The sequence below is a fragment of the Tympanuchus pallidicinctus genome, unplaced genomic scaffold (assembly GCF_026119805.1).
Source record: "Tympanuchus pallidicinctus isolate F22 unplaced genomic scaffold, pur_lepc_1.0 scaffold2, whole genome shotgun sequence".
NCBI lineage: Eukaryota > Metazoa > Chordata > Aves > Galliformes > Phasianidae > Tympanuchus > Tympanuchus pallidicinctus.
In genome coordinates, this window is record NW_026294721.1 from 32,125,811 (window position 1) to 32,146,088 (window position 20,278).

General features: G+C 38.8%; 2 protein-coding genes across 3 annotated transcripts; one reads left to right on the forward strand and one right to left on the reverse strand.

Annotated features, from left to right (window-relative positions):
• Positions 1–1,296: 1,296 nt before the first annotated feature.
• On the reverse strand, positions 1,297–14,131 carry CFI (complement factor I). The gene is made up of 12 exons (XM_052682131.1): positions 13,995–14,131; positions 11,983–12,292; positions 11,459–11,600; positions 10,067–10,233; positions 9,247–9,357; positions 8,384–8,500; positions 7,111–7,149; positions 6,557–6,660; positions 5,848–5,963; positions 4,911–5,185; positions 3,571–3,672; positions 1,297–1,750 (listed from the first exon to the last, which is right to left on the reverse strand). The coding sequence occupies exons 1-12, from the start codon at positions 14,052–14,054 to the stop codon at positions 1,533–1,535; spliced, it is 1,761 nt and encodes a 586-aa protein (XP_052538091.1). The 5' UTR covers positions 14,055–14,131; the 3' UTR covers positions 1,297–1,532.
• A 509-nt stretch (positions 14,132–14,640) lies between these two features.
• Positions 14,641–19,143, forward strand: GAR1 (GAR1 ribonucleoprotein). Of its 2 annotated transcripts, none has more exons than XM_052682151.1 (7): positions 14,641–14,707; positions 15,267–15,484; positions 15,565–15,719; positions 16,555–16,614; positions 16,998–17,133; positions 17,916–18,026; positions 18,393–19,143. In XM_052682151.1, the coding sequence occupies exons 2-7, from the start codon at positions 15,280–15,282 to the stop codon at positions 18,404–18,406; spliced, it is 681 nt and encodes a 226-aa protein (XP_052538111.1). In that variant the 5' UTR covers positions 14,641–14,707; positions 15,267–15,279; the 3' UTR covers positions 18,407–19,143. The 2 variants fall into 2 exon arrangements, with proteins under 2 accessions (XP_052538111.1, XP_052538112.1); XM_052682152.1 differs by lacking the exon at positions 14,641–14,707 and adding an exon at positions 14,775–15,169.
• Positions 19,144–20,278: the final 1,135 nt, after the last annotated feature.

A 20,278-nucleotide genomic window follows, 5' to 3' on the forward strand; every position in this document is an offset into this window, starting at 1 on the left:
TTTAATTTCTGCAGCGAAAGCCTTGTTTTAAGACGTGTGGAATTCCTCAGAGTACAGGCATAGTAGGATTTTAGGACACAGGTAACTGCAGGGGACGGGAAATGTAAAGAACACGGACAGGTGAGATCAAAAATACCTGGTAAATGCTGTTGTGTGTTTGGGCTTTTGTTTGCTTGCTTGTTTTTCCTCTTCAGTCTTTTACGTTCGTTATTGTTAACTGGACTAGTAGGAAAAGCTGTCAGCAGATGTTGTCAGACAGAAGAGGGAGCTCTTGCCGCACCTATACTGGAAAGTGCCCGTCCCTGAGGCTGCTGTACGGAAGCCCTCCTTCGGCGGAGCAGTTCCAGGGAAGGGGTGTTGTGCTCATGCACGTTCCTGAACGGAAAGCCTTGGTAGGGGCGTGTAAGGAAAGCTGTCTCTTGCTTTGCTCGTAGGTGACCGACTTGCCCAATTCATGCTGATGCGGCTTTTTTTTTTTTTTTTTTTTTTTAACAAGTCAGTGGAGAATGAAGTCAGTGAAAATGTCAGAATGTTGCCTGAAGTACGTAATGGTGAATCATTGAAAACCAAGCTCCAGACCAACCCCCAAACTCACAAAGCTTGCACAGAACCCACCCCTTTTCCCCAGTGTCTATGTGAATGTATGCTATTGATTTGGTGGGATAGCTGATCGAGAGGAATGAAGCAAAATAGGTCTTTTTTTTTTTTTCAAACACTTGTAAATTGGAATCTAGCAAAGGGTGTTACAAAATTGTTGCACAGTTCGACAGGACTGAAATGGTCCTGAAGTCATTTGTACCAATACAAAACTACTGGCTTTTAAAAAGGAACCAGAACTTTCCTAGTGGACTCGGGGCTTACCCTACCTACCACATCATTCTCTTTGTGGGTAACTTTCTGAATAACTGCATGGCCTAACTTCCTGTGACTGCATAGCACAGGATCAGAGGCCTGTAAGGATGTGTTTTTTCTTTGTGTTACTCATCAAAACATCAACAAATCTCACAATCATGTTCAGTCCATCACACGGACTGAAGTTCTGTTTCTAGGTAAGCTTAAAGGATCATCCGCCCAGCAAAGCAGCATCCTGAGGGTTTCTAAAGACCTACACCCTGATATGATGGAATTGCTTTTCCATTCTCTGGGTGCTGTCCTTTCTGTGACATTCACATATTGGTAGTGTAGTTGGTTTTCTGACCGCTGCTTTCAGTATGGTTGTCCATTTAAAATAAACAATTACTACTGAAAGTGGTGTGAAATATAGGGAGAGAGAAAAGAAATAACAGCAACAAAAAGTTGTCCTTGCAGTGAACATGGTTTTATTAGATAATTTTGCCGTGGACTTATATGACTGTAAAACTCTTTTGTGCAGACTTCTGTAAAGCTGTTGTATTTGTGGAGAGCCGAACGTTTTCAAACTACGTTATTTCAAGATTTGTACTAATAGTTGCTAAGGTATATGGCTGCTATTGTAAAAATGGACTAGTGTTAATTTCTGCATGGATGATAACAAGTGTTTAGTTTCCTGAGCTTCAGATATTATATCGTGAAATGAGACTCCGTGTCACATGGTGGCTAATCCAGTCATAATAGCTGGCAACTTGTGTATAGACGCCAGGGTGACCGGCCTCCCCACAGTTTTCACCCCAACTCACAACACCCCAGACATACGCCACGTTTTCTGCATCAAAGCAGACCAGGGGACCTCCTGAATCACCTTTGCAACTGTCAATGGATCCATCATAAGTACCTGTAGCAAGAGAGGGGAAACAACAACAACTCAGAAGTAAGTTTATATGCAAACTAGCACACAAAGTAGAGCTCAGGTGGCATTTTAGATCCATGTCACTTCCAGGCAGGTGCCTGCCTGACAGTCACTAGTACTTGAAGTTCCCAACCTCTTTGATCTACTACTTCCTAATTATTTTGAAGTGCAGGCCTCTTTATAATTTTGGCTGGGCCAAAAGCTCATTTGCTTTCATGTCAGGAAATGTGATTCTTGTTATACATTGTGTAACAGCGAAGAATTCAGACGTATCATATATTGTATCATTAGAAGTAGCTTATAAAAAGGGGACAGAAAGTAGAATAAAACGGTAAGATTATTAGACTGATCCCTCTGGAAATTAAGCTATAATATGCATGTTCCTCTACATCTGCTATTGATGTCCTTTCTACCCAGTAATACATTGGCCAATTTCCTCTGAGCTATGCAGAAGCAGAAACCTCAAAATTTATTTCTCTACAAGCTTTATGGCAAAAGGTGGGCAGGTCCACGGATAGTACATGAATGATGAGATACAAGAGAGTGCAGCTGTGTTTAACTGGAGCCCTTGATAGGGCACTTGAAGTGCAGACCATCTGGAGCACCAGGTGACAGCTCTGAGACACAGCGTATGGGCTATGGTGCTGTCTACAAGTTTCTGGGATTTTGAAACTACTTGTTTCCAATTTAGCAAATGTAGTGGTTGTAAAAATAATAATAATAATTTAAAAATAAAAGAGGAAAGAATATCATATTGGCAGAAATTTTATAGAGTTGGAATACAATTAATGCTTTGTCCCATAGACTCAGTGGAAGTGTGTAAAGTTGTCTCTCACTCCTTTCTACTTTGTTGATTGACCTAGTATGAAGGAACCCATACTGAGCAAGATTCCCCATGTTTTTAAATATGTCACCTCTTTCTTGAGTCTCTGCGTTACTGAGAAAGAGTTTTGTGAGTGTTTCAGGATTGGAAAGACTAATACAGCAAAACTAGATTTTGTTGCCCTTACTCAGTTGCACTAATGTTACCTTGTTTCAGTAACTTCAGCAGATACCAGTCCTTAATTCCAAAATTTATATCTGCATTCACATTGTATTGAATTTATTCACAAATGGTTAAGCTCTTATTATACAGTTTTGATTTGTCTTGTTATGTAGTTTGTTTAAATCCTACCTTTACTTCAGAGTTAAAGAACAGTTGAAACTATTTGTCCTGTAAGTTGAAAACTCATTGCTCTTTAAGACATGTGTTTGGCAACACCTTTTGTTACTTGAAAAGCAAAAATGTGTACTCAAAATGCTTATTTTAGCATTAGGAATGACAACCAGTTTCCTGGCCAGACTAATCTTTGTTTGAAAAGTTTATAGTATTTTTCCTGGGGTGTGATTTAGTGGTAGAAAACATCTCAACAGATGAGTAGTCACATGCTAGTCTGCAGGACTGTGAATGTGCTCCAAAAAAGGCATTTGCTTTATTATGTTCCTGAATCAGAATAAAGTAGAGGTAGGAGTAAGTTCAGTGGGCTGTAAAGTGCTTGTGTGTTTAGAAAACGTGACTCCAACGGTGTGCTGAAATTTGCCTACAATCACTGAAACTTGGCATACTGTCACAATAACTGTTTATAATTAGATAGTTAACAGCAGATGACTGTAGGCTCCAGTGGCTAGTGCTTTGCTAATGACAACGTTGTTGCATTTGATTTATTGCATTTTTCAAGTCTAAAAGATTTCCCAGCCAGTATGTCAGACCTTAAAAACTGTGGGCATGATGGTAAGGAAATTATAGTAAGAAAATTCATACTTGCCTGCACATGCCATTTTTTGTAAAAATCGGCCTGGATACATTTCGGAACAATTCTGAAATAAATTAACATTTCCCCATTTGAGCACGTATTGTTTGGTATAACCTAGAAAAGAAAACAATAAACTTTTTCTAAATTTAAACTGATAAATGTGTATGAAACATTTTCAATATCATAAGTTGAATGGTATAGATTTGCTTATTTATTGAATGTAATCTTAAATATTATAAACCAGGTACCTTAATCTGCAGCTAACACTCGCCCCACATCCATTGCCCATATATTTAAAAATAAAAGCAGAGTGGTTAAATTGTAGTATTAAATGCAGTAGTTAAATTTTTTGTGATTTTTACTCCTTTCCTTTGTTATTTTCTTTATTTTTTTTTTCCCCGTGTTTTCCATACCAGGGTTTCCAGATGCTATACTACTGGAAGACCAGTATATTGTTTTCTGTTAAATGGAGAAATGACTCTGATCATCTTTGTTACCTCTCTTTCTCAGAAAGATGAGAGGACTGGAACTTGTAGAAACAAGTGAGCTATGTAGTACAAGGTTAAGAAGAGGCCCTATTTTGGTCTATGTTTGGTGGTAATTCTCAACTTTGTATTTTGTTTATGGACTGCTAGTGCTCTTATGCCTGGCTGCAGTCATTCTGTGATACAAACCAACTGCTTCCGAAGGCTTTGAAAGCGTGACTGCATTGGACCTAACCTTCATTGTGTTGAACCTATGCATGGTTGAGATGAGATGTGCTGAGCTTCGTAACTCCTGATTGCATCTCAGATCCATTTGGGCAAGGCACAGAGGTCTGGCTGTGACCATGGGCTGTGTGTTAAATACTGTTACCAGGTTTGCATAGATAAACCTAAGATAAATATGAGACTGGTGATTACAGTTGCTTCTCCTGGATGCCTCAGGGGTACTAAACAGCTCTTGTCTTCTTTGAGAAGCATGTATAGGTGCAGCACAACAAATAAGTTTTTTGCTTACGCATACGTTGTCTGAATGCTGCCATCTCACTCCTGCTGTCTCATTCCTGCTCTCTCGCTGCACTGTGCTGACACAAATGTGCTGCTGTGGAGTCAGGCTGCAGATAAAACTTTAAACCGAACGTTGCCTTTTATCAGGCTAGTTCTCAAAAAGGTGTCCTCCAAATCAATTTACTGGGACAATACAAAAAAGAGAACTGACAGCCAAATGCCAACAGCATGCGTTTGCTGTGCTCAGCCTCTTGCAAGTGCTGTGCGTGCACCACTCTTTAGCCTTCTCAGTATGAGCTGACCACTGTTTGAAAAACATAGCTAAAAATAATACATTCTGGTAGTAAGCACTGAATCAAATACCTTTCTCTAATCCCCATCCAGAAACCTTGCATTTATCACCAGCCTTGAACATATGCTCTGACCAGGGGATGCAGGCAGGTGTGCTGTATTTCAGGGAGCACTCTCCTTTTCCGTGACCTTTCAGCTCCAGCAGAGCAATGTCATTTTCATATGTTGCAGCATTATAGTTCTCATGGATTATCAGTTGCTTTAGTCTGTAAGTGTCTGTCTCCCTGTCATACTGTATTGTATCCAACAGCCCAATCCAGACACGGTATAGATGAACTCGAGTTGCTCTGGAAAAAAAGCCAATGAAGTAAAAAAATATTTTTTGGTACATTACACAAGCGCTGTATGTTTCAATTAGTCATAAATTTTTGCATTTTACAAAGTTTTCATAGAATAAAAAATCATATTATACACTATACACATTATAGTTTCTTTCTGGACTTGCATGTCCAGATTGTTCTAAAGCAAGGCTGGTGACGCTTACTGCTGAGCTGAAGTTCCTGAAAATCCTGCAGTTAAGACAGAAAGACTGTATTAAAAGCCAGTGTGTTAAGTGCCTTCACAAAGGGAAAGCAAGGCTTATGCCTCTGATAGCAGATGAAGGAAGAATGAGCAAATACACATGGAACACTGGGCTAGGCTAGGCAGGTCTTTCCTGCCCGCTCCTGCTGGCACTGGGGAATATGTGGCACCAGGGACATTCCTGGAGGACAGGTGCTAGACCTTCCCAGTGCTGAGAGGAGGTAACTCATAATTATGTTTTTGCTCAGTGACAAAATACTTTGCCTTTGAATCCCTCCCATTGTTAATGTGAGCAAGTCAGTGATTTTAGTTGATTTGTTAAATGGGCAAGTAAGAATTAACAACCTAGTAGCTGAGAAGAGCAATAATGCACAGATTCATCTTTTCTACTTTGCAAAGAAGTAATTTCTCAGGTTGTTGCTTTTACCTGACACAGTGTGCAGCAGTCAGAACCCAACAGCCACCAATATAAACCCCTCCACAGTACACTGTTGCACCTTCAGTGCCAGTGTCTTTAATTGCCACTTGCCAAGGGAATTCACCCTATTAAAATGACAGAAACCCAAATAATATGAAATTATCATTGTGCTATTTTTTGTGCATAAAGGGAAACACCATATCACTTCATCTCTTTGACAAAATCTATTAAGAAATTATCTGTAATTTGGGCTCTGATACAAAGGCTCTGTATTCTAAACTACGGTAACTGTTTTGTTTTCTGACGTTATGCAGTGTCTCCCTTCCTCCAGCTTTCTGTCAAGAGTATCGTGAAAAAAAATAGATGGAAGATCTGATCTGGTATGATCAAACATTATGTTTATGACTATAATTATCATACATAGCTATAGTGTTAAGTATTTTGCTGGATCATTTTCAATGCATACTTGCACTGTAATGCTGGATTTTGTAGCTTGGTGTTTCACCTTATTAACTGTGCTTCTATTTATATTCATTCAGTGCAATGTAAAATATGAAATTAATGTTGTAACTGACTTTGTTATTTCTGTACATTTTAACAGAAGGACAATAATGAAATTTAAATTGTTACTGAATGAACACATGATCCTATATTTGTAAGATTTGTTTGTGTGTGGAAGGGAGGGGGAGGAAGATGGAGGGATATTATTATTTTTTACCTTCCTTGCAATTTGTCCACCTATGATTCTTTTCCGTCGAGTTAATGTGAGATTTACAACACCACAGTTTATTTGGGGAAGGAACGTCTTTGCCAGTTTTCTTTCTTTAACAAAAAGGAAAAATGCGTCTCAGAATTCAAGCATTCATTTTCTCTATTTGGAGACAGACTTATCTTTACATTGAAATCATGAGTGCTGTGAGTATGCAAGTAGCTAGGAAAGCATCTGTTTTTCTTTGAAAATTACTTCTGTCTTAGCATCGCATTATTTCTCTTGATTTTCCATTGCTGACAACATTCAGGTAAATAATTTCAAAGCAGTGGCCATAGACTTGCTTAGAGTTTACCTCTTTCCGTTGCTAATGCACAGATGTGGATCCTGAGGCAGGATGAATTATTATTATTGTTATTGAGATTAGTGGAAATAGTTAAATCCCAGAGTGTGTACTACTAAACCACAAAGTCCATGTATGAGTGTTGCAGGTCTGGCTAACTGGCTGGTAGCTAGAAAGCCACTAAAAAGAGGGTATGCAGGGTTTGTGGGGGTTTACTTACCTGCATCCATACTGTGATTTTCGTCATGTTTTGGCTTGCCTGTAGTGGAATACTAAATATTAAATTATAAATACTAAGAATATTGACAAATATTTACAGCATTCTATTACTTGGATGTTTAGTGATGTACCAAAATCATGGTACATTTTTACCTGGATAAGGTGCATACCATTTCATACAGACAGCAATACTCTATAAGCATGGTGCCTGCTGTTTCCTTTCTTCCTAGGCACTCTTTGCTGCCACAGCTTACAAATGATCTGCATCCAGCAGATACTCATTTATAACCACATGATATCTACTCTTCCTTCTTCTTGTCCAGAGGACCTTTCTGCAAAGAAACCCTGCGAAATGGCCTCCTTTGTTTTTTTTTGTTTGTTTGTTTTTAATCTCTAAAGCAACAGACTGCTCTCCTCTACCAGGAAACACCAGAAATTCTTCCTCCTGCCCCATCAATCCTTTGGAGCTTTCTAAAGCCCAAAGGAGCATTAGGCAAAAAGGTAAAAGGATGCATATTTTTTTCTTTCCAATTTAGATGGTGCTGCTCTGTACTCCTTGCCTCCTTTAACACTTACTCCTTTTAAGGGTAAGGGAGGGTATTCAACACAAGAGGTAAACTAAACGCTTCCTGAATCTGGTTTGTCAGCTTTTATTCAAACAAAATACCCATTGAATTCACTTCCTAAATGGAGGCTGAGGATTGGCTCTGTTCTCATGTTACTGACAGTAATGTTTACTTCTAGGGTTCAGTTTACCTTTACCAATTACCATGTACCGAAAATGTTTACTTTTTGGCTTTACACTTTGTCTCTTATCTAAAATATTCTAAGTTCAAAACAAAACAAGGTATTTTCAATGGTAAGGAGAACAGTACAGATGAACTATTATATTAACAAACTAGTTAAATTAATTCCTTATGCACAAGGAGGTTCCTGCATGCTCCATCTACATTTTCTTCCCTAAAACAGGATACCAATTTGATAGATGTCCATGCATGCAAAAGTCATAATCTGCTTTAAGCCTCCTAAAACATCATCTGTTTCTTCTGTCCTTTAGTTTTCTTGCCATTTATTTCTAGTAGGAAGGGAAGGAAGAGTATGTAACCTTTTGTTAGTCTCCTAGTAAATGTAACATAACATCAGAAAGACTAATTCTTGCATGCATTTTGGTTTTGTTAATCTGACAAATGACTTAAGAACATGCATTGTGTAGCTGTAGGTTTAATTTAGCATAACGAAAGTAAAAGAAAGAAAAACACATCTTAAAAGGAAACCTGAACAGAGAGCTTGAGCTTCATCCTCTCCTGTTAGGCAGTCAATTTCTTTGTTACACACATTCTTTTTTGGAATACAGATATTTGATCGACAGTGGAAACTGTTGTTTCTGCATTCTGTAATATAACAGAAGTAAAATGGTAAAGCACAGGACTATATGATTCAGTGACCTCATGTAGTTAGAGAGCTTCTTAAAAAATAAACCCAATAAAATATCCACGTTATGGGGGACTTTGCTATTTATAAATAGATCCTGAAAGTGGGGTCTGTAAGTGTAAAATGATGTGAATACTTGACTCTGCTCATTTTACTGTCTTGGTGTTTTAAAATATGTATATTTTAATATACATATTCATATAATATTAATATAATATTGATATATTAATATACATATAAATAATATATATATAATTATGCTATTAAGAAGGATCTCATTTTAGTTTAAGATAGTTCACTGAAAAAAAACCAACATGGTTTTGTTTGATTACTGTCAGTTTTGCCCTATTTGAAAATACATTTAATTCTGTGTAATACAGTTGGGTTTTGTTTCTTTGTTTTTGTTTGTATCAACAGCCTCCTAAATCTCATTTTTTTATTATTGGAAGAAATCCAGATCCTCAGAGATCAGTTAATTACTTGCTTTGGAAAATTGCAATATTTATATTAGTATAATTATGTAATTATAGAATCATAAAACTTTTTTGTACTTTCCTATACAGAAACTATAGTATTTTTGTTTGGTTGGTTGTTTTTTTGTTTTTCACAATAGAGACTTTATTATTACATCACTGTAAGAATTAATTTTTTGTGGATATATTTTTGCTGAAATGTTCTTCAAACAGCTGAGAAAGTAAATTATTACCTTTACAGCACAGTTCATCACTTAGGTCTCCACAGTCATTTATACCATCACAGGTTTTAGTCACAGAAATGCACTTGTCATTTGCACAATGGAACTCATAAGCTGAACATTCTGTGCAGTGAGATGAAAATGAAGTTAGTATAGAAATGACTGTAGGTTCACAACTGCCCAAGGAAATACTCAGCATACACGTTTTATTCACTCAGTTTGACCTGTCAATAGTAGGCAACTTAAGGCCTAGTTAAGTAAATAGGAATCTTTTTTTTTTTTACTGTTTTCATTGCCTCCTTTACTGTTTTCATTGCCTCCTCTTCAAACTTTCAATGTGACTATGTATTTTCTCCCTCCAACTTTCAGTGACCTGGCAAAAGAGAATTTTGTTTCTTCCAAACATGGACGAAAGCAGAAATGTTAGCTTGAGTTCATCTCCCAGAGCAAGAACAAAGGAAGTAGGAGGTTGTCATCTGTCTCCTCATCAGTTAACCTAGGAGAAACAAAAGTCGTGGGATGTAATATGCCTTGGAAGGGAAGGGGGAACAGCCAGAACCATGGGTGAAATTTGTCCACTTTTGGGTAGTATCTGCCAAGATATTCTAGGAGCAACAGTGCATTATTTTCCAAAGTCATAAACTCAAGATTGCCTCAGTTGTCTTAAACGTTTGCAAAAGGATTATTTAAAAAAAAGATAAAAATTAAAAGATTTCATTGCAGGTTTGTGGTGGCTGAGATTTCAGCAAAATAGATCCTAAGTTCATATATTTCAAATAAACTTAACGTGAACAGCTTTTAGTAGATTTAATGCCAAAAAATCCCTACTAACCTCGGAGAGTTTTCTGGCACTGGAGGCTAACAAATCCCTCATTACTAGCTCTCAGTTTCTTCTCTATGTAACATTCAGCAAGACTTGTCTCTAGGCCTCTGCACATTATTTGGAAGCAGTGTGATGGTTCTGTGATGTTGTAGTCAGTGTGGTAATATTCAGCACCTCTGTAAAGATACAAATAACAGTAACAAATTCTGTAATTTCACAGTAGATTGTCCTCTGCTTTTATTGTTCAGAATTTATATGATTTTCCCCAGTGTTAAGGAACTTTGCTGATGACTAAAGAAGTTTAAAAAAAAAACAGATTTCTCATGGAGTGTTATAAGGTAAGGAGGAAAGTAGGAGATATTTACTTTGAAAGAAAAAGTTAAACAAAGTGCCAGTTTTTGCCAATTCCATCATAGAACTGGCACTGAATCTGTGCCACTCTCATCTCAGTTACTGTGTATGGCAATAGATAGAAACCATCTTGCATGAGGTTGAGTACTAGTGGTGCCATCAAAACCAATGCATATTGAGGAAACTCAAGCTACTGCAAGATTGGCATTCATTAATCATCTGAATGTAATCCTCTAACAGTGTGTCTCTCTTCTCTCTTAAGAAAACAAGGAATGAGTAAATAAATAACTGGAAAGACTTGCAATGGGAGTCAAGGGCTGAATGCTCTGTCCCAGAACAAACCTCTCTCTATGCTATCTAAAGAGGTATGAATCAGGGCTGGGAAATATCTAATCCTCATCTATAGGGGACAAATGTAGGCACTGTGATAGCATTCTCAGTCTCTGTTTGAGAGGCAGTCCTATGTGGCTCACTCATGCTATTGTTTTAAATCATTATGTACAGGATATAAAGTTGACAGTTTATGATGACCTCACTGTGTAAATCAGATCATTGGTATGGACTCGGAAAAAGAACAAGCTGTTTGTGGCCTCAGCTGTTTCTGGTGGGCAAGGCAAAAAATGGTGATGAACGGTCAAGGAAAAAAAACTGTGTTCTGGTTCTTGTTAGTCTGGCTGCTGCAAGTAGCAAAACACAGCTGTACTGTTTGGCCAGCCAGTTTAAGAAACTTTTCCCTACGAGCAGTTCATTGATCACAGCCATTTGGGGATCAGCCATCTATGCACTTTCCCTTATACAGACTTGAGAGAAAACTCATCTATCAGACTTCAACTTTATTTTAAAAGTAAAATGCTAATCATTTGAACAGTTGTGATTTGTAAGAAAATGCAGAAATCTGTTTTGGCTTTTGCTTACAGGAAGCTTTACTGTAGCCGATATATTGTTCATGGATTTTCTCTTCATAGTTGGCTGACTGACTGACCCTTATAGAAGCATCACTATTCGTTCACATCCATTGCAGTCACGGAGAGAGAAATTCCCCAAACTTACAATTCAAAGCCAAGGTGTCTGCAGGCCACGTTTGCTTCATTCATAGTCCACATACTCTCACATACAAAAAGGTCCTCGTTATTCACAGGTTTTACTTGAAGCAAATGTGAATCCTTATAGATCAAGGAGATTTTAAATGTTTCTAAAAATAAATAAATTAATAAATAAATTGCATACAAATCTGTATTCTATAGATGTATCTAGTGGAAAGACAGCACAGGAAGAAACCAGACCTAAAGTATGTTGTAGGTATCCAGAGTTCATATGGAATGAACAGCAGGTTGGGAATCAGAAGCTTGAGGTATTACTGCAGATTTTTTCTGAGAACTGATGTTATGGCTTTGAGCCTGATACTTTTAAAAATATACCAGCTTCAGAACAAACGAAGATAACATTTCCTGCCCTGGAAGCATATTTGGAGGTCTTCTGAGGAAAGGTTGCATCTTAGTGTAAGACTTTTGTTAGAGCACTTTCAGTAATCAAACGAATGACTGATACATTTTGGAAAAAAAAGATCATAGTACCTGTGGACGTGCATTTTCCCTTGTTCAGAAACTTTGCTTCGGGACGTTGACACTCATAGCTTTTTAGGTGGCAGTAAGTATGAAACTGCTTTCCATTGGTAGAACAAACTGAAGTGCCATTCTTTGGACACTGGTAGGGAAGCTTACAGAGACATTTTCCCTCCACACATCGTTCCCATGGGTCACAAAAAACTTTCTTGCAAGACTTGTGTGTGTATTTGTTGCTTAAACAGTCTTCTAGGAGGTAAGTAGCTCGCTCAGCTGGCTGACTGTCTTGCTGAAGTTGTTCTGTATCATTAGATGCTGCATTCTGCAAGGCACAAATTAAAAAAAAACAAAAGCAACCCAAAACCAAATATTGAACAGGACTAGAGATTGCACTAGCAGTTCTGCAGATCCCCTGTATACCTCAGCAAAGTGATTGTGAGCCTTTTCCTATCTTGTAAGAATGGAAGTGCTAAATATCTGTAGTGTTTTTCCCCTTGTCTTTGAGATATCCACCTTTCTGTTTTTCTGGATTTTTTTTCTTTTCTTTTTCAGATCATTCCCCTGGTATGATTTCCACTATTACTGGTCACTCACAAACTATACTCTTTAAAAATCAGCTGAAGTGTGCAACAGAAGATGATAAACATTTCAAGCCAGTGGTTTATAGCACACCACAACAATGGAACCGTAAGCAAATTAAAATATAAGGGGACTTAACAGAATCACACAGAATGGCCAGGGTTGGAAGGGACCTCAAGGATCATGAATCTCCAACCTCCCCTCCCCCCCACCACAGGCAGAGCCACCAACCTCCACATTTAATACTAGACCAGGGTGCTCAGGGCTCCTTCTAAGAAGAAAAATAAAATTTAAAAAAAAGTAGGAACTTGATTTTTTTTTCAAGACCTTTTCATTGTCTCAGTTGACTTTAACTATAGCCAATAACTACTTAGAAACAAATAAATCTAAAGTTAGTGATTTGTTTCATTGCAAATAATACATATAAGTATCTTCAACAAAAGTTAAAATTAAATTCCTCTCCCAGTCCATTTTGTTCCCGTATCTTTGATGGCAGTGGGTTTGCAGTGTGGTTTCTGGTTGTTACAGACAGCAAGAAGTGCTCCTGATCCTTCCATCTGACTGTCTGTCTCTAGGTAAGTGATAACACCTAACCCTGCAGCTCTCTGCTTATTCTGTTGCTGGCTGAGTGCTTTTGTTCACTAAGATCTGAGGGTAAGGGGAATGTTGAATCGTGAAAAATATGTAGCTAGACTTAGAATAAAGATGAAAAAGAAATGTCAGTTGTCAGATGAGATTTATCAGCTTTTGAGTGCATCCACTGAATCAACAGAGCCAAAGTTTAAAGTTCTCATGAAGAAATCCTGGCCTAAGTAAAGGCAGTGGGAATGTTGCCGGGACAGAATTTAATCCGAGCCCCTCCCACCCTTTTAAGGGCTGTATAATCTTAATAAATTCTTCCTGTTCTTCTCAGGTCAGTAGAATCCTATGCATTATCTTTAAATTTACATACCAAACTCTGAGCCAGACCCTGCTTGGCTTAACTCCCATATTGCACTAGTTGTTTCTCCTCAGTTTTGACTGAGTAGCAACAGAAGGTGCTGATCTTTATCTACGGGTTTTTCTGAAAAGCTCAGAGTTTGCTGAACAAGGAGCCCATCAGAACTTCCTGAGAGGCTTTTGCCAGAAGGGATTTTATAACAAAAGCTTTCTGAGCTGAGCCACACTTGCAAGTTGGGTTTAGCATAGGATCCCGATTAAAAGATTTTCCAGAAGCTTGTTACTGTAAACCTCAGATAGAACCAGTATATGGAGGAGAAACAGCAAGATTCAAATTCTCAAACTGGACTAAAACGTACGAAATGCAAATGCTACAAAAGGAAATAATTTAAAAAAATCTATCTTTCTGTTTTTATAATAATAAACTGTTTTAACTGTTCAGTTTGTTTGTTTGTTTATTTCTAAATAAGCGGATACCACAAATGGAACAAACAATCAGTTCTTACCTTTACTCGACAGAAAGAAAAGAAAGAGAAGCAAACCAAGAAAACTGCAACCACTCTCATGATGAAGTTTTATCTCTTTGTAGAGAAATTCCCCTGGCCGGGATTTTCCCAATAGCCAGTTGTTAGGTTTGTGTTTAATTTTTAACCATTGGTAAAACACTTTGAAGTGGACTCAGAAACAATTACAGGAGCCTGAGATATTAACGGATGAGTCTGGTATCTCCACACGGATCCCACCCCATTTAACCTGTTATACTGTACATAGAGACCCAAAGGAAAGCCCTTGAAGCCAGCGATTACAAGGCAGTGCTCAGCAGGGTCTCGCTCCCCTGCTGTTACCAAAGCAGACCGACCGAGCGGCGGGCCCGACTTCCTGGCAGCAGGCAGCCGGCTCTGCAGGGCGCTGTCAGGGGAGATGTGTTTTTAGGTGAGATACGTCTGTCTCCGTGCAGGCAGACAGACAGACAAACGGAAACAGCAACGCTACCATCTCCGTGCGAGAGTGTAACCAGCCGACATTTGCTCACACAACTGCTGGGGCAGCGGGCGGTTTCCAGGAAAACCGCGGTCTCGCCGGTACCACGGACCTCCAGCCCCTGCGAAGGCCCTTTTGCGACAGTGCCGCTAGGCGCTTGTTTCTCCTTTACGGCAGGATGGCTGCTTTTCCGGCGCGTGACGATGAGGTCATCAGGCGGCGCTTGTATGGACGCTAGGTACGCACGTGTGCGGGGCTAGGGTTTATGGTGCGGGTTGGGGCGTGCGCGGGCGTCGTTAGGGCCGTTAAAGCCGTTGGTCTGCCTTCAGGGTCCGGCTCCGCTTCCAGAGAGGCCGTCCTTTGGGAAGCTGGCGGTCCGGCGCCTCTCCGTGGGCCGCGGAGTATGATGCTCGACCCTGATATGTCCCGTTCCTCATGATGGATAGGCATTGCCGTAGAATCGTTAAGGTTGGAAAAGACCTCTGAGATCATCTAGTCTCACCTTGCCCACCAGCCGAGTCCCTCAGTACCACTTACACACGGTTCTTCAGCTCCTGCGGGGACGGTGACCGGCACCTTCCTGGGCAGCCCGTGCCAGTGCCCGACCACTCTTTCAGAGAAGAAACTTCTCCTAAAATAGGCGGTGTTTAATGGGGGAACTTGATTATGGCTTGCCTGCATGTTTTCGGTCGGGGCTGAGGTGGGTAACCATTAAACAGGACCATCGGGAGACCTTGATTCAAACAGCATGTTAACGAATACGTACTTCTTAAACCGATTTTTTGTCTACAATGTAGGAGGCAGTAGAGAATGTCTTTTCGTGGAAGAGGAGGTGGTGGCGGAGGACGAGGAGGTGGTGGAGGAGGAAGAGGAGGAGGCAGCTTTAATCGTGGAGGAAGTGGTGGTGACAGAGGTGGCTTTAATCGTGGTGGGCGAGGTGGCTTTGGACGGGGAGGTGGACGAGGAGGCTTCAACAGAGGCGGATATGACCAGGGCCCTCCGGAGAGGGTAGTTTGTAAGTTATATGCAGAGGCTGTAATCATGTAACTTGCAGTGAGTGTTTAAGATATTCAGTTTGTTTGTTCTTTATTTCAGTACTGGGAGAGTTCATGCATCCGTGTGAAGATGATCTTGTTTGTAAATGTAAAACAGAAGAAAACAAAGTTCCTTATTTCAATGCACCAGTGTACTTGGATAATAAGGAACAGATTGGCAAAGTGGATGAAATTTTTGGGCAGCTACGAGACTTTGTATCCTTCACAAATCCTGTTGGCTTCTTCAATGGGTTTGCTCTAAAATATGAAAATATTTAATTTCCTTATTCTACTTCATATGCTTAAAACAGGTTTAGAACACCTTTCTGATCTGAATTTATTAATTTGCAGATTTACTTTTTTCATCAGTATTACTCAAAGTTCAGAAACTTTTTTTCTTCTTACAATAACAACCAAGAAATATAAAGGGAGCTCAAGTGTAGTTTGCGGTTCCTTAGCTCCCTGTTTAATCTTGAGTACTGTTGAACAGTCAGCCAGCAGCTTACCATCCTTGCACAACCATCCTTGCACACTTGAGAACCACAGGATCCATAGTAGTTTGTGGAGTTACGGAGAGCATCCACCGTGTTGCTGTAAGTTGAAAGAAAGCTTGTGGTTGGGTTGAGCAGCCCCTGCTGGCCTGTTTCTTTCCACAGCTGGGCAGATGTACAGGCCAGGACAGTCATAGCAAAGCTACTGTAGAATCCACATTGTTCTGAATAAGTCTGAGAGACGATCACTTGTCAAACAAGTTTGTTTCTTTATGGTTACATTTTTATGTATTCTTTTCTGCTGGTATGTTTATACCTCAATATGTGGGAAGGAAAAAGTAATGTTTGCATGAAATGTTGTCTTTGTAACTACGAGGAAAATTAGAAACAGTTATTCCTGATCATTAAGTTGTAGTTTTTCATTTGTAGTGATGATGTTTAGCTTCATTTATGGAATATGAATTTAGAAAATGTCTGAAGTGTGTAGATTCTTCCATGTAATAATCGAATGTGATACTTCTCATTTTTATTCCTGGTGTGTTCCTTAAAGAAGCTAACAGTATTTTTCAGTGAAACTGTCTGAGAACATGAAAGCCTCTTCATTCAAAAAAATGCAAAAGGTTAGCTGATCTCAATAACAGAATTATGTGTTATCAGTTAGATATGTAATCAAATAGATAACAAAAGCTTTATTAAGAGATTTTACTGACTTTAAAAGCTAGCTGTCCTTTGAAAATGTGTTTGTTTACTCATCCTTTTCACTTTTACATCTGCTATGCACTTCCCTCTCCTAAATAACAAAAAAAGTGAATGAAACTTAATAAATATGTATATCATATGTATTTTAATAACTTCATAACACTGATTTATTTTGCATATGATTTTTTTTACTTGGCTTTTTGCAAAAGGCAATTTGACATAATGAGTTAAGACGAAATTGTGACTGTCTGTTAAGGATTTAACCTGGGTTTTCTCAAAGCCTAATAGAACTTTCTTCCTGCAGTTTTACATTGATCCAGCAAAGCTGCTACCCCTTCAGAGATTTTTACCAAGGCCTCCTGGAGAAAAAGGTGCTCCTCGAGGAGGTGGTAGAGGAGGACGTGGTGGAGGACGTGGAGGAGGAAGGGGTGGTGGTAGAGGTAAGATCCCAAGAACGAAAATTGCAGAAAAGGTTATTTCATTTCTTTGTTTTTGGTGAACTTACCATGACATACTTGAATAAACACTTCTATTGCAAAGAAGATAGGCACTTCATAGTTTGATAATTCAGTTTATGTTTGATAACTCAGTGGAAAAGACAGTGATACCTTTCCAAGGCAAGAGCTAGTTTCTGTAATGCAGAAAAGGGAGTACGCTGATCTGTAACCAAGACAGGAATCATAACTGTTAACCACTTTGTGGTAAAAGATAGAGGATAATATCCATTCAAAACAATGAAAGCAGTATTCTTACTCTGTCCAAAGGTAGTTTGGACAAAATACTTGAAATGCGATGTTTGAGAGAGGCGGTAACTGATGTAGTAGATCTCATCCTTTACTTTTTAAGCACAGTCTATGATGTACTCAGTTACAGTAGAATTCTCACCACTCTGCCACCTTGTGTGCAAGGAGGCACAAGTATGTAAAGTTTTTTCTTTTATTGTTTTGAAGATTTCATATGTAATAATTGTGGTTAACATTTTTAATGACAGCTAAAAATTATCTTGAAGTTTTATTAATGCATTAGTGTTTTAGACATTGGATACTAGATATTCAGCACCACCTAAAATGCTGCAGATGGTCCTCAGAAGAAAGAGGGTACTAGGATGAAGCAATTGGCTCTTTCTGATTTGGTTTGGATTTCCTAACTGTCAATTAAAGCTGTTGTTATGTATAACAAAATCTACATGCTCCAGAAAGTGTAACTTGTTTCCTACATTCAGGAGGATTTGGAGGAGGAAGAGGTGGAGGAAGAGGAGGAGGAGGATTTAGAGGTGGAGGAAGAGGAGGAGGAGGATTCAGAGGAGGAAGAGGTGGTGGAGGAGGTTTTAGAGGTGAGTGTGCAGATGTATTTTTTCCATAATAAGAATGGCTCTGTTTCTAAACTTTTAAGTATTAAACAGAATGCTGTATTTTCTTTTCCTCTCGTATGGGTGTTCATAGTTTTATATAAAAACTTGATGTGCTTCACACTAACTCGTTTAAACCAAAGTTCAGTGTTTTCTGTTTTTTGATGCTTTGTAAAGACCATGCTAGTTTCTACATGAAAAGGGACTATAAGAACAGACAGCAATGATAAATTATTTTATCAATTCATGCAGTTTTATATCTATAATTTATTTACTGAAACAGCATCTAAGATAATTTGAATTAAGTATCTATGATAATGAATTAAGTGACCTTTTTCCCTCTTAAACTAGGGAGAGGACATTAAAAATGGAACAATGAGAATCTTCCTGCTGACTTACCACGTTACCTGCAGAAGTGAAGAGCAAGAAAAAAAGTTGTAAAAGACCATGAAGAAGTTGTTTGTAAAGAACTGGGAGCTATGAAATGACAGTTAACAACTGTCAGCAACCGTGGACAAAGTGTGTAGCCCTTGGCGAAGAATGAAAGACTGCTCAGAACATACTTGAACTTTTTAAACTAAGACAGAGTTCAATGTTATTCTTAAATTGTTTGTTTCTGGCAAATGACTTAGTCAGTGCTTGACTTCATGTTGGAGTCTGGAGTAAACAATCAACTGAACTTTTTTTTTTTAAGAAAAGCCCCCTTGGGTTCACTGCATGCACATCTGTCAGTATGAACTTGTAACCTCTGTGTGACTTGGATAAGATCCCTTGTTCTCATTGTTTTATATGGAGTCTTTTGGGTCACCCTAAAAAGGAGATGTGATTTAAATAACTGTTATGGACCATTTTTTACAAACTAAACTTCAGACTGTTTTTTTTTTGTCGTTAGAACTTTTTTAATGCGTAAAAACAAATATGAGGAAAGGAAGATAGCAAATAATATTTTGTACATTTTTCTCTCTGAATCTTAATGAAAACAAAGGCATAAAGATACACTCTTAGAAGATATTATCTGATGAGTAATACAGAGTTAATTCTATTCATAGGTCACCTAATTGTATCTAATTTCACTGATAATAAAGTTGCTAAGAGTTTTTAACTGCTCCCCTCTTCGTCTTAGCCAGTTTCTCTTGAGGTTTTGATGTCCTGGCAGATCACCTCTGTTGTGCTCTGAGCTTGCTAAAATGAAATAACTCATTGTTGTGGAAATGCTGAATTATGGCCTGAACCAGTGATTGAGCACCTGCTGGGAAGGCAGGGTCAACCCAGGGGAGCTGAGGTGCATGCAGAAAGGCCAGAAGGGGTGGAGCCAGGATCCACCCCTTCCCCAACCTCATTTAAGGATTGGCAGTGGAGGTGTGGGTATCTTGGTGGAGATACCTGCCTCCCTGAGGCCTTCTAAAGGTAAGTGGCTTTTTTCCTTAGTTTCTTTGTCCACGGCTGCTGCATTTGGTCTTGTCCTCATTTGCTGTAGCCAACAACTTTGCTACCCAGCTGTTGCCGTTGTACTTTTCATCACAGCACAGCATTACACCCATCATAGAGCTCCTCTGCATGTGGTCCTTTCAGTTTAGTGTTGCTTTAAAAATAAGTGGGAAATTCTGCATGAATACATTTCCAGTCTCTTAAATTGGATTTATTATGAGGGCTGTTGAAAAGCTAGTGTCTCTTAAAGCACAGAGAATCGCCTTGTCATCTATATTCAACTTTGGAAATTGAGTAAGAATAGGAAAGAATCTGTCTCATTTCATCAGGAGCAGGGAGTCTATTGGCAGATCTCATACCAAGCATTTTTGAGAACAGATCTTTAGATTAATTGACATGAAAATTCTGAGCATCATGTTTGACGTGGGTGGGAAATATATTTCTGAACTGATCATGCTGTTGTACTTTTAATGACCATGATTGCTGGATCCATTAGGTTTGTGCTTACCAAAAGAAACAGGTGATTTGTCAGTGCTAAAACTGGACAAACTACTAGTCACACAACTCTTACTTCTGAATTATTTCTGAAACAAAGGTTGAGCAAGCTAGCAAGAAAACTTCAAGAACTCAGTTGCCTAGTCTGAACACCTGCTCTATATAGGACAGCAGTTAAAAAATGTTTAGAAGAAACATCCAATTTTCTATTAGATCTGCTTTTGTGAGAAGAAACCGAGTCTATTCGACCACAACACCATCAGGAATTATGGAATAGCAGTTATTTTCTGGTGTTACTATCCATTTAACTTTAA